Below are 17,277 nucleotides of genomic sequence, written 5' to 3'. Positions count from 1 at the left end.
GGCGCCTCGAAGGACAGGCTCAGCGATAGTCCATGAGGTTGAGAAACACGGTTGGGCTTTTGGTACAACTTGCTTAGCTGTGAACTTGTGCCAAAGCGTCTCACGGCTCTGTGTGAGACAAGCTCCACTACGGATGCCAGTCCTGAAGGCTTCGGACATGCTCTGGCCCATTACCCCTTTCTTTCTGCCTGTTTCTTTCTTTCTTTTTTTTTTTTAAAAAAAAGATGACCGGTAAGGGGATCTTAACCGGACTTGGTGTTGTCAGCACCACACTCTCCCAAGTGAGCCAACCAGCCATCCCTATATAGGGATCTGAACTGTGGCCTTGGTGTTATCAGCACCGCACTCTCCCAAGTGAGCCGCGGGCCGGCCCTTTTCTGCCTGTTTCTAATATACACCCTATGCCTGTCCCACCACTGTATCTCAGAAGCAGATACCGTTTTAATTCCACAGATGGGACTTTGGACCTTTTTGAGTTGGTGCTTGAACGAGTTAGGACTCTGGGGCTGTAAGGACGATAGTGAATGCATTTGTATGTGAGGACATAAACTTGGGGGGCCATGGGCAGAATGTTGGGGTTTACATGTCCCTCCAACCTCGTGTTGGCACTTAACTCCCAGTATGGTGGTGGAAGGTGGGGCATTTAAGAGGTGATTGGATCACAAGGACTGTGTGCTCGTGAATGAATCGATGGGTTGGTTTAATGGGTTGTCATGAATGTGGTTCTGACGGCTGCATAAGGAGGGCAGGTGAGAAGGTCAGCTCTCTCTTGCTCAGGCCCTTCTCACCATGTGACACCCTGTGTCTCCACGGACTCTGTACAGAGTCCCCACCAGAAAAAGGCCCTTACCAGATGTATTACCTGGACCTTGGACGTCCCAACCTCCAAAACTATAAGAAATAAGTTTCATTTCCTTACAAATTACCCAGTTTCAGGTGTTCTATTACAAGCAACAGAAACGGACTAACACAGAATACTGTTCGCTCCAAGCAAGAGAATTTACTTCCAGTTCCTCTGTGGTCAGGAGGCCGTGGGAGCCGGAACCAGCTTCCTCCACCCACCCAGCCCAAGCCTGCAGGGAAAAAGCTGGGGATCCTTCCTAAGGGCGCAGACAGGGCTGCCCAGGGGCAGAGCCTTCCTCCCATGTTTGAGGGGGACCTGTTGGCTCCCCAGGAAACGGGAACGACAGACACCATGGAGGTGGATCTCGCAAGACCTTCCCTCCCACCCATGGTGTCCAGACATCATCTCAGAGGATTAAAGACCTGAAAACCAGTGTGAATGCTTTATTTTAATATTAGACTAACTGTTATGGAAACATCATAAACACACACTTTAGAGCATCTACCTTTAAAGGAGTGTGTGTGTTCACAGAGAACGTTGCCCGTGAAAGGCATCAGAGGACGCTCAGACCCCCAAGGGAAGACTGTTGGGGAACAAGTAGACACATAAAAAGGGGACACAACCCCAACCAGACGGTCAAACTTCACATGCTCTAAATGTACCGTCATCCTGACATTCCCTACCTGGTTTTCCCGCCAGGAGCATGTCACTTGGAAGCCTACCATGAAGAGACAGACAATACACGTGGAAAGACAGTCTGTAAAGCCGCCAGCCTGGACTCTTCAAAAAGTCAGTGTGGGCTGTCCGGTTAGCTCAGTTGCTTAGAGCGTGGTGCTGATAACACCAAGGTCCAGGGTTCGATCCCTATACTGGCCAGCAAAAAAAAAAAAAAAAAACGAAAACTTTTTTTAAATTTTCAAAACATTTCATATTTTATTAATATTTTAGCTTAAGGGCCAGCCCTGTGGCTCACTCAGGAGAGTGCGGCGCTGGTAGTGCCAAGGCCACAGGTTCGGATCCTATATAGGACGGCCGGTGCGCTCGCTGGCTGAGCATGGTGTGGACGACACTGTGCCGAGGGCTGCGATCCCCTTGCCAGCCAAAAAAAAAAAAAAAAAAAATTTTTAGCTTAAAAATAAAAATGGAGTTGAGTTTTTCTAGGTGTTTACATGCCCATAAAGGGCAAGAACTCCATAAAGATCCCTCCAAACAATGGCTAAAACCCCACCCCCAGAGTCAGGCTGGAGACCGTGAGCAGAAGAGGAGGTGGGGCCCAGAGTATCCTGGGGCAAGAGCTGTGTGAGCCCCCAGGACAATGACAGCAGGGTCCTGGAACCCATCCTAGCTCTGAACCAGAGACCAAGGATAAATGACTAGAAGGGAAACTCCCCTAGCTCCCACTCCCACCTCCTGGAGCCCTGGGCTGCTGCCTCCCACCTCTCTGCACCCCCTCCCCCAGCCGGCTAGCCCTGGAGGCTGCTCGAGCCGCGGTGACCTTGTGGAACCCCCATGCTTTCTGCTCTCCTCCGTCCCCCTCCCCCATGGGCCACGGAGCCAACTGACCAAACTGACAGTTGCAGGTGCTTCAGCTGATGGAGGCGGGGGCCGTGACAGCAGCCAATGAGTTAATGGTACTGGCGGGGGGCTCCGCATGGGACGCAAGGGTCAGATGTCCCTTGAGATGGGGACTGGCACACAGGCTGCTATTCCAGGGCTCTGATCGCAGCTGTCTATTTATAGTGCTGGGGGGGCCTCCTCACACAGGCAGTAGACAGGCTGCCCTGCTGCAATGTCACCATAGTCACCGCCGCAGCAGGCTGCCGGCACCTGCTACCGCCACAGGGGACACAGGGGCTTCAGCCCGGCAAAGACCCCAGGGCCACTGAGCACTACGTGACGGGGGACGTGGCCAGCCAGATGGGCAGCACCATGGAGCCCCCTGGGGGTGCGTATCTGCACTTGGGCGCCGTGACGTCCCCGGTGGGCACAGCCCGCATGCTGCAGCTGGCCTTTGGCTGCACCACCCTCAGCCTGGTGGCCCACCGGGGAGGCTTTGCAGGCGTCCAGGGCACCTTCTGCATGGCTGCCTGGGGCTTCTGCTTCGCTCTCTCTGTCCTGGTGGTGGCCTGCGAGTTCACGCGGCTCCATGGCTGCCTGCGCCTCTCCTGGGGCAACTTCACGGCGGCCTTCGCGATGCTGGCCACTCTGCTATGCGCCACGGCTGCTGTCATCTACCCGCTGTACTTTACCCGGCTGGAGTGCCCGCCCGGGCCCGCAGGCTGCGCTGTCAGGAACTTCCGCCTGGTGGCCAGCGTCTTTGCCGGGCTCCTCTTCCTGGTCTACGCCACCGAGGTGGTCCTGACACGGGCTCGGCCTGGCCAGGTGACCAGCTACATGGCCACTGTGTCGGGGCTCCTGAAGATTGTTCAGGCTTTTGTCGCCTGCATCATCTTTGGGGCGCTGGTCCACGACAGCCGCTACGGGCGCTACGTGGCCACCCAGTGGTGCGTGGCTATCTACAGCCTGTGCTTCCTGGCCACGGTGGCCGTGATAGCCCTGAGTGTGATGGGTATCACAGGGGGCCTGGGCTGCCCCTTCGACCGCGTGGTGGTCGTGTACACCTTCCTGGCTGTGCTGCTGTACCTCAGCGCTGCTGTGATCTGGCCCATCTTCTGTTTTGACCCCAAGTACGGCGAGCCTGGACGGCCCCCTGACTGCCCTCAGGGCAGCTGCCCGTGGGACAGCCAGCTGGTGGTGGCCATCTTCACCTACGTCAACCTGCTTCTCTATGTCATCGATCTTGCCTACTCCCAGAAGATCCACTTCGTGCCCACCCTGTAGCCTAGCAGGCAGCAGCCGCTCACCTCCGTGCTCTGGCCGGGGTTCAAGGCACCCTGAGGGTGACCCAGGTGAACCAAGACCTCAGGGAGCAAGCAGGAGGGAAGCCAAGGGCTCAGGGCAGACAAAGTGCAACAGGGAGAGCTGCGCTTGGAATTCTGGCAGAGCTCCACAGCTGGGCTCAGGGAGGGACACAGAAGGACAGAAGGACAGGAGGCCCCAAGCAGGGAGGCAGGGGGGAGCCTCCCCTCAGGCAGCTCCCAGGCCCTCATCTACCTACCTGCCTGCCTACCTGCCTGCCTGCCTGTCTCCATTTCCCAGCCCTCCCTAGGCTCAGTGCTGGTCACTGCAACACATGAGAAACCTTCCAAGCAGGTGCTGGTGTGAGCCATTTTGCAGACAAGGATACTGAGCCCAGGAGGATATAAGAAGTGGCCGGTATGTCCACCAGTGTCTGGAGACCACGCTCAGGCTGGATAAAATATGCTGAAAATGTGGGAAAAGTTGGAAACAAACCCAGGAAAGTGCCAGAGCTGGGTCAGCGGAGGAAGATGGGGGCCAGAACCTCCTCTTGCCTCACAGGGGAAGTTCCTGGACCCCTGGAACGGAGAGCCCTGCAGGGACCTGTGCCAACTCCCAGACAAGGAACCGCAAAATTGGAACCAGCTTCTCCTGCCTCTGGAGAGTCTCCGGGGAGTCTCTGAGTGGCCTTAGCCCCTGGAAGCAGAGCAAGGACTGGACCGAGATCATGCAGGGCTGCCCCCCAGCTCAGCAGGCTGGGGATGGTGCAGGTGGCCTGGAAGGGCCCAAGAGTCTGCGGCATCACCAAGAGCACAGTGTGCCAGGGAGGAGCTGGGCTCTGACCCAGTCACGGAGCCCCCACCTCGAATCCCACCATCAGCTGTGACACAGGAGGAGGGCCCGGCCCAGGGCAGCCACTGAGCACTGGACACCTCTGTCCAAGTGTCCACTTGCCCAGCCACTCCTGACCACCAGACCCTCATTCTCCATGCTCCAGCCAGCTTCTCCCACACAAGAGCCCAGACTGGACAGGCCTGGACCAAGCCGGGGGCCAGTGGCACAGCCCCTCAGCCCACAGACCGGCCCCCAAGGTCCTCGAGCAGACAATAGATATCGGTGCTGACTGGCACCTTGGCTCTGGTTGAGCAGTCTCTGCTGAGGGGCTGCAGCCAGCTGTGCCCCCTGGGCCACACCTGCCAGCATGCTCTGGGAGAGGGGCCTAGATCCTGGCTGGGGGAGCAAGTGGCCCAGGGCATGCCACTGGGGTGTGGAGACCTCACCTCTCAGGTGGAGGATGGGCCAGGGTGGCTCAGAGAGTCCTATGGGGAAAAGGGAGTTGATGTTGAGCTGGTCCTCTTCCCTCCCAGAGGCACTCAACACTCACCACCACCCCCACACCCCTGCCTGGGTATTTCCAGGGGTCCTAGCCATGGTGGTGGGCAGAGGGGCTGCTGAACATTCTGGCCTGTGAAACAGAGCAGCTTTTAGGCACAGGCTTCGAGGGCTCCCCAGCCTGGCCCTGTGCTGGCGCCAGGCAGAATGTGAGACAAATCGCCTCTGCAGACCCACTGGGGAGGGCACAGACAAACAATCCAGCCCGAGGTCCTTTACTTGGACGGGTGGATGTTTGGGGCTCAGTGACAAATCCCTGAGGGGAGCAGGCAGCTGCTGGGCCTGAGGGTCCTGATGGCCCCTGGTGGCTGAGAGGGGGTGGGAGCCTGAGGACCAGGTTACCAGGTGACAAAGGAGCATATGGGCTCACAGGGAGGCCTGGACACCAGTCTTGGGAGGGGCCCACCCTTTTTTCTCCATCCTTTGCTGCCAAAATTCTGCAACAAGTAATCTGTCACCAACTCCCCTACTTCGCACCATCCAGTGGCCTTCTGCCCCCAGTGCTCCACCCAACCTAAATTTCACAGGTCCTGAGGGAGAGACAGAGGAGGGGACCAGGGCTGAAGATGGGCGTGGCAGAAGGTACATAGGAAGCTCACCTCCAGGTCTGTCCTTTGTCCTGTCCCTGGACCACAAGACTGTGCTTTTTTTTTTTTAAGGGGGAATGTTATTTGCTGTTATTACTTGGAAATAAGTAATTTTTAAAGTAGGGAGTTTTGGTCTCAAACTGCAGTGGAACTCCTAGGCTTTGTGTCTGTGGGTTTGACCTGTCTATTTCGGACAAGCACGTACTACGGCCCATTCCTTGGAGGGTGAGTGACCATCCAGGCGGTCACTAGTATCCGTGGTGGTCATTATGTGTCAACAAGAGGGGAACCAAGTATACAGGAGACCAGAACTCACAGCCCTGACTTTAGGCACAAACGTCCTAGGCATCCTGAAATTACGTCCCCAAACAGCTTGTCATCATCTAAGACGCAGGACAGAAGTAAAGCAGCTCATCCTCTCCCCTTGGTGGGGGCAAGGGTCGTTGCTGGTTCCAGGGCTCGGAAGCCCTGCCCTTGGTGTTGCCAGCACCGTGTTCTGACCCAGTGAGCCAACCGGCCAGCCCAATGGTGAGCACTTCTTACTTTGTCCTTAATCTGGCAGCTGATGGGGACTCTGGACCACGCGCAGCCAAGTGCAGCCCTGAGCATGTCCTCAGGGGGAAATGACTAAAACCCAGGACCAAAAAATCCCACAGACTCTGCAGAGGAGATGTCAGGGAATTCGGGGGTATTCTGGGCCCCATGGGAGCTGGGAGGTCCCTATGGGATCCTCCTCTATTGACTAGAGGACGGCCACTATGCACCTGCTCAGGGGGGTTTCAGCCGGTAACGGGCCTGTGGGGCAGAGGCACGCAGCTCTCAAAGGGAGAAGAAAACCACGAGGCGGGGAGGAAGGGGGTCCAGATCTGGGAGGAGAGGGGGTGTGTGAACTCACCTAGACTTTGCAGGGGCCTCCCGATTTCGAGATTCTAAATGAGAGTCCTGCCCGGGCCTTCTGAGGCCCAGATAGGCCTGGGCCATCTCCAGTCTTCCAGCCTCCTGTGCAGTAAATAAACTTTTGTTTCTCTCTGTTTTTTGGGTTTTTTTTTTTCTGGCTGGCGGGTACAGGGATCCAACCCGACCCTGGTGTCATCAGTTCCACGCTCTAAACAGTAAATAAATTCAAAGGGAATAAAAAATGCAGGATCAAAATAGTGACATATATAAAGCGTTTTCAGTTGGTATATTGTTTTCAATCCTCCCCCCCAGAAAAAAAGAGAAAGAAAATGGAAGAAAGACTTCTGGGGATGTCGCATCGTGTGGGGGAGGCCCCGCATAGGGGGTCCCTCGCAGGCATCCCTCGGGCTGCCCCTACCCCGGCGCCCTTAGCTCCCATGCGTGGGTCGGGGCGTAGGGGGCGCGAGGGGACAGGGTACAGCAGGTTCGGGGCGCGGGGGGGCCGGGATCCAGAAGGTCGGGGCGCGGGGGGAGGGGGTCCAGCAGGACCGGGGGAAGGGGGTCCAGCAGGACCGGGGGGAGGGGGTCCAGCAGGTCTGGGGCGCGGGGGGCGGGGGTCCAGCAGGACCGGGGCGCGGGGGGACGGGGTCCAGCAGGTCTGGGGCGCGGGGGGAGGGGGTCCAGCAGGACCGGGGGAAGGAGGTCCAGCAGGTCGGGCGCGGGGGAGGGGGGTCCAGCAGGACCGGGGCGCGGGGGGACGGTGTCCAGCAGGTCCGGGGTGAGGGGGGCGCGGGGGGACGGGGTCCAGCAGGTCCGGGGCGCGGGGGGACGGGGTCCAGCAGGTCTGGGGCGCGGGGGGACGGGGTCCAGCAGGTCTGGGGCGCGGGGGCGGGGGTCCAGCAGGACCGGGGCGCGAGGGGCGGGGTCCAACAGGTCCGGGGCGCGGGGGGCGCGTGGGGAGGGGTCCAGCAGGTCTGGGGCGCGGGGGGACCGGGTCCAGCAGGTCCGGGGCGCGGGGGGAGGGGGTCCAGCAGGACCGAGGCGCGGGCGCGGGGGGCGTGGCTTGAGCCGCGGATGATGCAACCGCCCGCCCCCCTCCTCCCGGTTGGCCGGGGCCCGGCGGCGGTGCCCGGATTGGCTGGGGCGGCGGGGCGGGCCCGGCGGGGCGCGGGTGCCGCGTGGCGGGCGCGGCGCTGCTGGCTGAGGGAGACCTGCGCCGGGGTGACTGGACTGGGGTCGCGCTCGGGGGCTGGTGGGCGGCGGCGCCGGGTCCTCGCCGGGCCCCTCCGCATCCCCGGTCTCTTCCCCCTGCGACTCCCGGACCCCTTCCAGAGGAGGGTTCGGGAGCCGCGGCAGCAAGCCGGGACCGCAGCTCGGGGCGGGGGCCGAGGCGTGGCTGTCCCGCAGCGGAGGGGAGGGTGGCCGGGCCTGGCACCCCCACCTGACTCCTCGCTCTCCCTCCGGCCGGGCTGGTCCCGCAGCTGCTCCTGCACAGCCGGCGCCAGCTGTGAGCGCTGCGGGCGAGGCCGCGGCCGGCATGAGCGTGGGCTTCATCGGGGCTGGCCAGCTGGCCTTTGCCCTGGCCAGGGGCTTCACGGCAGCAGGTAGGCCCCGGGGCAAGGGAGGGGGCCCAGTGGGAGGGGCTGGGCAGAGGGTGGGGCGCGGGGTTACGGGCCCGAGTCCCGTGGAAAGGGCAGCTTCCATATGTTTGGGGTCGGCAGATGTTGCTGTCCAGCGTTTGGGGTCGGGGCTTCTTTTCATTCACCTTCCTGGGCATGTGAGGCAGGGCTGCTAGATCTGGCCTTAAGGGAGGAACCCTGTCCCTGCAGGTGTCCTGGCTGCCCACAAGATCGTGGCCAGCTCCCCTGACATGGACCTAGCCACGGTCTCTGCTCTCAGGGTAGGTGCAGGGTCGGGGGTAGATGGAAGACTACGTCCCTGCAGGGCCCGTCAGTGTGTCCAGTGTGTTGGGGGTGGATCTGTGGCAGTGCTGACATTGGGGGGCTGGGGAGGTGCTGTGTCCCGGCCCCCTACCCCAGTGAGGGAGAGACCCTGCTTTCTCACCCCGCAAGGCTCTCAGGACCTGGCTGCTGCGCCCGTGTACAGCTGATGGCAGGGCTGTTGGTTGGTCTGGAATGGGGTTCCCCACATTAACGTTTGAGTAAGGGCTACCATGGGGGGGGCCCACAGTGTGGAGGCCAATCCGGACACCCGCAGGGGCTGAACCCAGCTTCAGTTCGCCATGGCTTCATTAGAGTTTCAGATCCAAGAGTGGGGCAGCTTGCGACCACAGCCCACACCACCACTCACACCTGGAGGGCAGGGGCCCAAGTAAGAATGGGCCAGGGCTATGGCATGGATAGAGTGTCCGTTTTCTGTCTGTAAACGGGACACATTCCAGAGCAGAATGCCTCTCCCCTTCTGGGAGTGTAGGGTGGTTGAGGGGGTCGGAGCTCCATGTCCTGAGCCCGCAGCCTGCCCACCCACACCCACACCCCAGCAGCCTCCGTGCTGTTCTATGTGTGGGGCCTGGGGGGGAAGAGAGGGCAAGGCTAGGTGGGGCCAGACAGCCACAGGGTCAGGCCGAGCCCACGTCGGCACTCCCCGCAGAAAATGGGGGTGAACCTGACACCCCACAACAAGGAGACGGTGCAGCACAGTGACGTGCTCTTCCTGGCTGTGAAGCCTCACATCATCCCCTTCATCTTGGATGAGATTGGCGCCGACATCGAGGACAGGCACATCGTGGTGTCCTGTGCAGCTGGTGTCACCATCAGCTCCATTGAGAAGGTGGGCACTGCCGGCTGGGCCCAGCAGGGTTTGAAGAGAGGGTGGATTGTCTGCAGAGCGGTCGGGAGTTCCATCTGGGAAGGGGTGCAGCGGCCCGGTCCACGGTGAGAACTCAGGAAATGCTCAGCTGGGGTGAGGGCAGGATGGCTGAGGCTAGGGTGGATACAGACGGTTTCTCCTGCAGAAGCTGATGGCATTTCAGCCAGCCCCCAAGGTCATCCGCTGCATGACCAACACCCCAGTCGTGGTGCGAGAGGGGGCCACTGTGTACGCCACGGGCACACACGCCCAGGTGGAGGACGGCAGGCTCCTGGAGCAGCTCCTCGGCAGCGTGGGCTTCTGCACAGAGGTGGAGGAGGACCTGATTGATGCGGTCACAGGGCTTAGCGGAAGCGGCCCTGCCTACGTGAGGACTGGAGGGAAGGAGAGTGGGTGGGCGGCGGTGGTTCCTAGCACGTCAGGGCACGTCTGCTCCTGCTCCCCTCGGAAGGCCAGGTGGGGCTCCAAGGCTGCGAGAATTGGCCCTTTGCCCTTCCCTGATGACCTTCCTGCTCCAGGCTCCCGAGGGCATTGCCCAGAGGTAGAGGAAGAGAGGCCGGGACAGCGGCTTAGGGTGCCCTCTCCCCGCAGGCGTTCACAGCTCTAGATGCTCTGGCTGATGGGGGTGTGAAGATGGGACTTCCAAGGCGCCTGGCAGTACGTCTCGGGGCGCAGGCCCTCCTGGTCAGTGTGTTTCCTGGCCCTCTGCTGGTGTCCTGGGAGTGGATGGGTGGGGAGTCAGTGGGTGCTACAGTGGCTTGGGTAGCACCCCGCAGAGGCAGGTGGGTGCCTCACAGCCATCAGCCCCCGTCTCTGGCTACAGGGAGCCGCCAAGATGCTACTGGACTCAGAACAGCACCCAGGCCAGCTCAAAGATAATGTCTGCTCTCCTGGTGGGGCCACCATCCATGCCTTGCATGTGCTGGAGAGTGGTGGCTTCCGTTCCCTGCTCATCAATGCCGTGGAGGCCTCCTGCATCCGCACACGGTGGGCCCCCGCTGCTGCCCCCTCCCCTGGCTGCCCACCCAGCACACCAGAGCCCTTGGCCTGGCACGCATCAGTGCTGTCATTCACTGAGATAGTATATGAGCTCTGGCCTGGCGCTGGGCGGGACACTGGGGGTCCAACACTTCTCCAGGGTCACAGTTTGCGGTGCCCCTCACCACCCTCCATCGTCCTGTGAGGAAGGGACATACACATATGCAGCTGGAGGCCTCCCCTGTGCTCTCATGTGTGCCTATGTGGTTTCATCATTATCATAGCCAGGATCATCATCCAGCCAGGGAGCCAGGCCCGTGGGGTGGCAGCACTCTGGGGAACCTCTATGGGCCAGGTTAGGTCTGCCTCCTGGCCTCGCTGGGGGGTTAGACTAACAAGGCACGTAGCAGCATTCTGGCAAGAGGAATGCTGGATGAGAGTTGAAAGAAAACCAAAGAGCAGGAGATGGGTGCAGAGTTTGATGTTTTGCCTGGGATCCCGCAGCTGGGCAAAAGCATAGCCAGGGCTGGAGTTGCTGTCCCGCAAGGTCAGGTCTGTGGGATGGACAGATGGCGTCTTTCTCACCACGGTGCCCACAGACTTCTCTGAGTGCTACTACATGACAAAAGGCTAGGATGTAGGGCCTGCCAGGGAGATGGGGAAGGCGTAAACATTCGTCCTGTAGTCAGTCAGGCAGTGAGGGCTTGGGATCTGGGGGCACTGCAGTAGATGCGGTGACCTCTGAGCCGGCTTGGGTGGCAAGAGGGAGCCGTGCAGCTGAGTGTATGTATGGGAGGCGTAGCTGGCAGGGGGCACTGCAGGTGCAAAGGCCCTGAGGTAGGGGTGATGGCACTGCCTGGGGCTAGCAGGTGCTGGGAGCTGTGGGCTTTGCTCCTTCATCCCCCATGAACCCTTAGGTTCTGGAAGGAGGCTGAGCCCCAGACCTGACTCCTCACTGCCTTTTCAGGGAGCTGCAGTCCATGGCTGACCAGGAGAAGGTCTCACCAGCTGCCATCAAGAAAACTGTCCTGGACAAGATGAAGCTGGACCCCCCTGCTGGGGCACCTCTATCCCCTTCTGGACATACCAAGCTGCTCCCCCGCAGCCTGGCCCCGGCAGGCAAGGACTGACATGTCCTGCCCACCCAACTCTGCTCTCCACTGTCTTTGCTCCTGGCTCAAAGCTCCTGCACTAGGTTCTCTAGCCAGGCCACGCAGACCATCTCCACAGTGGCCAGCTACCCATGGCCCTGGTCAACTCAGGAGTCAGCCAGGGTTGTAGCTAGGGAGGGGGCACATCCCTTCACACTGGGAATCTCCATGGTCCCCAAGAGCTTCCCTGCCCAGAACAGGGATGGGTTCTCTAACCTCAACCTCCCTCCTCTTCTGCCCCCACAACCAAGTTAAAACCACCTTCCTCTGGACTCTGAGGCCTGGAGAGTCTCCAGCCACACCTACTCTCAAGGTCCTCCTCCATGAACGCTCAGCCAGGTTGGAGCCCAGCCCCTCTCCTGCCCCTCCACTTACAGGGAGATTCCTCTCCTCTCTGTGAGGACTAGAGGGCCCCAGGCATCCTGAGCTTGGCCAGCTGCCAAGCACCCATGACCCCACTGGACATTTGAGAAAAGGATCCTCAGATAACCGATGAGCTTCCTGTGGCCACCAGCACACTCAAGCCACCATCTTGCATTATTGACCTGATTCATGGGTGCTGTTATTTCTCTCAACCCTTTAAATAAATTGGTTTCCGGCCCTTAGTGGCCTGATTTCTGACATTGCCATATGTGGAGAGAGGTCTGTTCCTGTGCTGGAGAGGTTACAGCTGTCAGTGTACCACTGGAGGCCAGGGCAGCAACCCATGGCCTCTGAGATTTGTGCCATGGCCGCCAGGCTGGCTGGCTGGGTGGAGACCTTCCCAGTGAGCAGAGGGGTGGGGAGCCTCTGGGAGGGATGCAGCCGGGCCTCAGTCATTGAAGACCTGCCTAGAAGCTGGCACCATAGGCTGGGCTTGGGAAGCTCTGCAGTGGAGAGGGGAACCACCTCTGCATCCTCCACCCCTCCCAGCTTATCGAGGCCAGAAAGGGCCAAGCTCCCAGTGAGGAAGAAACCTTCTCGGGAGGTGTATTAGGGTTCTCCAGAGTCGGAACCAACAGGACACACACACATGTATACATATATAGAGATGACAGAGTTGGCTCATGACTGTAGAGGCTGGCAAACCCAATCTGCAGGTGGGCCAGCAGGCTGGAGACCATGACCCAGCAGACAGGAAGAGCTGATGTTTCAGTTTGGAGGCTGACTGGCAGGAAAACCCATGTTACAGGTGAATTCCAAAGGCTAGAGGATTTTCCCTTACATTGGGAGGGCCCATTTTTTTGTTCTGTTCAGGCTTCAATTGATTAGGTGAGGCCCACCCACATCAGGAGGGGCAATCTGCTTTACTGATTAAAATGTTAATCAAATCCCATGTTAGGCTGCTGATTTTAATGCTAGTCTCATGCAAAAGCACCCTCACAGAAACACCCAGAATAATGTCTGACCAAATATCTGGGCACCCTGTGGCCCAGTCACGTTGACACATAAAAGTAGCCATAATGGGAGGCCCACAGATGGGAGGAGCTGCTGAGGTGGATCAGCAGCAGGCGCTTCACAAGGACCAGGAGTGCTCATTTCCTCAGGGCAGGAGGAAGAGGCACCTTGCCTCAGCGCTGCACGTGCACACACGTGCATAACGGGAGCAGGACTGGGGACTGTGGGGCTGCAGCGGAAGCAGCAGGTAAAGCAGCAGGTTCTGCACAGAGCTCCTGAGAAGAGGTTTCTGAGGAACTTCATCACGGGCTCTCATCTCCAGTTCTCCCCCTACTCCTGGGCGCACTTCAGAACCCAGGCCTGGTATGTATGAGATCGGGTGGAGGGAGCACTTCGAGGACAAGAATCCAGCCCCTCGGGGCCGGCCCGTGGCTCACTCGGGAGAGTGCGGTGTTGAGAACACCAAGGCCCCGGGTTCGGATCCCATATAGGGATGGCCGGTTAGCTCGCTGGCTGAGCGTGGTGCTGACAACACCAAGACAAGGGTTAAGATCCCCTTACCGGTCATCTTTAAAAAAAAAAAAAAAAAAAGAATCCAGCCCTTCGAATCTAAGGGGAGAGAAGGGAAGCAGAGGAAAAGCAGGAGAAACTGCAGCTGAGCAAAGAGGGGCGAGACTGCACTTCTGGTCTCTCCACGCTGGCTGTGAGAGTCCTGACGCTCCCGGTGCACCCAGTGCCCACCCTGCCCAGGCACAGGAGTGAAGGCAGGTTGGTGAGACCCTGCTGTCAGTCTGGGATTTGGTGGCCCAGGAGGTAAGCTGTGGACACAGACAGCCAGTGCTGGGCCCAGAACACCTGCAGGCCCCTCCCAAGCCATGGGCCCCAGCACAGGCCCCCATCTGTGTGGGTAGAAGTGGGCACCAGGTGGCCAGTGAATTCTCCGGTATCAGGTCTGTTGGTATCTGGAATCAACCCCTCCCCTGGAGGTGTTTGGCACTTCAGGGAGACCCTGGCACCCTGCCCTGGGGCAAAGATGCCCCTGGAAGAGACTGTCCCACAGGCCCCTTGCCTGCCCTGGACCAAAAATGTCTCCTAACTGTCCCCATCAAGTCAAGGCCAGGTTCACTGTTTGAGTACCTGCACTGTCAGGCGCTGACCAATAAAAAGACGAGGGGCATGATGCTCCCGAAGGTGCTCCCAGTCCAGGACTGTGAGAGAAGCCAGCAGGCCAGTCAGGTGTTTAAGGTGAGGCAGAGACATGCCATGGGCCCTGGAGGGGCCCGAGGCTCCAGACAAGCTTTGCAGGGAGGCATTTATGCCAACTCATGAAGAATGTGCCTATTTCAGCAGGCAGGTCCCATGAGTCTTTCCTCTGTGGCTCCTGATTAAGCAAAAGGCCAGAGGTGGGGGTTGGGGTCGAGCCAGATGCAGTGAGGGAGGAGGCTCGGGGGGGGGGGGGGAATGACTGCAGGGAGATGGGCCTCAGGCAGCCACTGATGGCAAGGACAGACCTGAGCCACACAGGGACATGTTTCAGTTGGTCCAGAGCAGGCTGAGGAGGGAGATGGCTCTGGGGGCCAGAGGCCACAAATGCCAGCGAGGAAGTGTCAAAAAGCTGCCACACAAAGGAGGCATCCCAGGGGCCCCACTGGCCAAGGGTCAGCTGGACGGTGCTTTCCCAGCCCCTGTCACTGACAGCTCTGACACCTCACAGTCCTGGAAACCACCTGCCAAAACGGGGCAGAGCTTGGAGTGAGTCTCACTGCTCCTCTGTTTGGTGCAACTCCTGCCTCGGTTTCCTGATTGGAATTGACCTGGCTGGAATCAGCCTGCCTGGTGGGGGCCCTTGCCCTGCCCGCCTCTGCCAGTCCTTTCCATGCCAGGCTGATCCCTCTCCATGGTCCTTGTGCAGGCCCGGCTGAGGCTCTAGTCGGCCAGGCAGAGAAGGGAGATGTCCACCCTGGGAGGGTCCTGGACTGGAGACCTGGGAGAGCAGGGCCGGTTGCCTGCCTGGGTGTGGACACCAGCCATGTCCCATGCACCCTCAGCCTCCTGGTTGGGACCTGCTGCTCTTCAGGAGGAGCCAACAGGGTCCTAGGTCAGCTCCATGGAGGGCAAGGTGCAGCCCAGCCTGGAAAGGGACTGTGGCGGGCTAGTCCTGGCATATAGATCTCCTCACCTGTCCTAGAGTCTCCTGGCTGGCTACCATACAGGGCCTGCGACATTTTCCCCTGGAACTAGTGGTGCACCCTGGCTTGATCCAAAGCAGACAAGGCCACCAGAGTGGCTAAGGGGCTATTCGGTCAAAAACAGTACTGCCAGAGAGTCCTATACATTTTGGGGCATCCCTTCAGTCCTCGCAGGCAACTCCATGACCAGCTTTGAGAGCTGCCTCTCAGGGATAGATAAGCAGTCCTGGATCACTGGTCCAGCCTTCTCTGCACCTCCTAAACTTCATTTCCTGCATGCCAGGACCAGCTCTGCCCCTCAACAGCTGCAGGGCCCTCTAGCTGGACTCAGCACCCCACCTCTTGGGCCTTCTACCTGGACTCAGAGACCGGTCCTGGGTTTTAGCTGTTTGGACTGTTTCAATGTGGCACCTCCTCTCCCTCAGCAAGCAAACAGAACACCTTCTGCTACTCTAGGGTGCTCAGGACCCTATCCACCCCCAAAAGATTCTGGGGTACAGGGGCAGCAAAGGAGCCTGGGTTGCCCCTGGAGTGTCCTCCACACGGGTCCCAGGGGACAGAGGGACAGCACCCCACCACTGTGCCCAGCAAGGAGGAAGAGGAGACTCCTTCTCAAGAGTGGAAGGGAGCATGGCAGCAAAGATGACCCATACGTTATCTTCTCAGTCTCCTCCAATGCGTAAGTGAGAGCCAGACTTGATCCCAGGGGGAGCATGGAGTCAGGGGTGTGGGAACGTGAGTGGGGATTAGTCTGATGGACGTCCACCCCAGCTCCGGAAGCAATCACCCGTGTTTCAGCCTAAGTTGCACAGCACCGAGGACAGGGAGAAGTCAGTCAACAGACGGGTCCTGATGTGACTGTGTGACCCGCCAGGTCCCTGTTGCATGGACTCAGCCCTCACAGCCTAGGACGCCCTGACTTGACGTCCTGCTGAGCAGAACGAGGAGAATGGCTCAGGCACGCTCCTACAGCCAGTACCCAGTGGTGAGCAGGATGCAAAGAGCACATTAAGGCCCATATTCTGGGGGACCCGGGCTCCACCCAATGCAGGGGGACAAAGACAAAGGTCCCTATCCACTACCACAAGGAACCACGCACAGCCCTGCAGAGCAGACGGTGCCAGTGTGCTGTGGGACTCAGGGAAGTTCCTGGTGTCTGCCAGGCACCGGCCGAGTGACGCTTCTGACGCGTTTTCAGCCCAGGGCTCTGGGGGTTCCTGGGTGGCCTCTGTCACACTTCATCATTCAGTGTCGCTGAACCCCACGAGGACCCCACAGCCTGTCCCTCCTTCTCCTTCCATGCCCTCTCACCTGCCTGGCAGGGTGGGTCACCCTTCCTGGCTTCACACATGAGAACGGACGAGGGCTGAGTAGAAAGGACAGAAATTGGAAGTAGAAGTTGTATCTCTCTGACATCCATTCTTCCCTCCATCGCCTCTTTCTCTGGGAATTTTCGACAGCAGCGAGGTCTCCTCACAGAAAGGGCAGAAGCAGAAAGGGACCCAGAACGATCGACACAGCTGCCGATGAAACAGAAAAGCAGAGGCGCAGCTGGACCGACAGCTCTCCATCCAACCGCGCGCCTAGGGCGCGACACACGCCGCTGCAGGAGCCTCCCGAGTTCTCGTCCCCGAGCTGATCTCTCGGTTTGGGCCATCGGGGGAATACAGGCGCAACAGTCGAGGTGTCCTGCGAGGACTACGGTACACCTGAGCTGGAATCGTGGCTCTGCACCCTCTCGGAGCCCGTGGCATCACCCGGGTGCACCTTGCGGGGCTGCGCGCAAAGAGCTGCCCCTAGTAGGCACCGTAGGACCGTCCCATTCCACACCGGTCCCGGAGAGTGGGAACAGGGCCTCCGGGAGCGTGTGCACCCAGGGTCCGGAGAGGCGGCCGAGACGGGAAACCCAGCCGCCCGCCTGCAGACCCGGGGGGGGGGCGGGGGGGAGCGGGGCGGGGCCGGCCCGACCCGGGGCGCGCGCCCTGGCCAGTCCCGCGAGACCCCGCCGGACGCAGGGCGCGGCGCGCGTTGCCAGGAGCGACGGCGCCGAGCGCGCAGGCGCGATGCAGCGTATTCCCCCCCCCCCGCACGGTCGCCGCCGCCGCGCCTTCCCCTTTAAGCTCGGCCGGCCGCGGCGCCGCTTCATGAATGGAGCCCACGTGACCAAACATCAT

At 59.9% G+C, this 17,277-nt stretch overlaps 2 protein-coding genes across 2 annotated transcripts; both read left to right on the top strand.

Annotated features, from left to right (window-relative positions):
• The first annotated feature begins 2,603 nt into the window (after positions 1-2,603).
• On the top strand, positions 2,604-6,713 carry MYADML2 (myeloid associated differentiation marker like 2). Its single transcript, XM_063081213.1, has one exon. It carries the CDS (start codon positions 2,762-2,764, stop codon positions 3,683-3,685), a length of 924 nt encoding a protein of 307 aa, XP_062937283.1. The 5' UTR covers positions 2,604-2,761; the 3' UTR covers positions 3,686-6,713.
• Positions 6,714-7,768: 1,055 nt separating this feature from the next.
• PYCR1 (pyrroline-5-carboxylate reductase 1) lies at positions 7,769-12,130 on the top strand. Its single transcript, XM_063080873.1, has 8 exons — positions 7,769-7,800; positions 8,061-8,183; positions 8,409-8,479; positions 9,190-9,369; positions 9,554-9,775; positions 10,000-10,092; positions 10,232-10,395; positions 11,354-12,130. Exons 2-8 carry the CDS (start codon positions 8,117-8,119, stop codon positions 11,514-11,516), a joined length of 960 nt encoding a protein of 319 aa, XP_062936943.1. The 5' UTR covers positions 7,769-7,800; positions 8,061-8,116; the 3' UTR covers positions 11,517-12,130.
• The last annotated feature ends 5,147 nt before the right edge of the window (positions 12,131-17,277 follow it).

Source organism: Cynocephalus volans, chromosome 16 (assembly GCF_027409185.1).
Source record: "Cynocephalus volans isolate mCynVol1 chromosome 16, mCynVol1.pri, whole genome shotgun sequence".
Taxonomy (NCBI): Eukaryota; Metazoa; Chordata; class Mammalia; order Dermoptera; family Cynocephalidae; genus Cynocephalus; species Cynocephalus volans.
Note: the sequence above shows the minus strand (reverse complement) of the source record. Positions and strands in the feature narration are given on the sequence as shown.

What these genes read in the sequence shown, in the direction of transcription:
- MYADML2 (XM_063081213.1), top strand. Translation starts at nt 2,762, where the DNA reads ATGGGCAGCACCATGGAGCCCCCTGGGGGTGCGTATCTGCACTTGGGC.
- PYCR1 (XM_063080873.1), top strand. Translation starts at nt 8,117, where the DNA reads ATGAGCGTGGGCTTCATCGGGGCTGGCCAGCTGGCCTTTGCCCTGGCC. An exon ending in GCGGAAGCGGCCCTGCCTAC is followed by an intron (nt 9,776 to 9,999) that starts GTGAGGACTGGA and finishes CTCTCCCCGCAG; the next exon opens with GCGTTCACAGCTCTAGATGC. An exon ending in GCCTCCTGCATCCGCACACG is followed by an intron (nt 10,396 to 11,353) that starts GTGGGCCCCCGC and finishes CTGCCTTTTCAG; the next exon opens with GGAGCTGCAGTCCATGGCTG.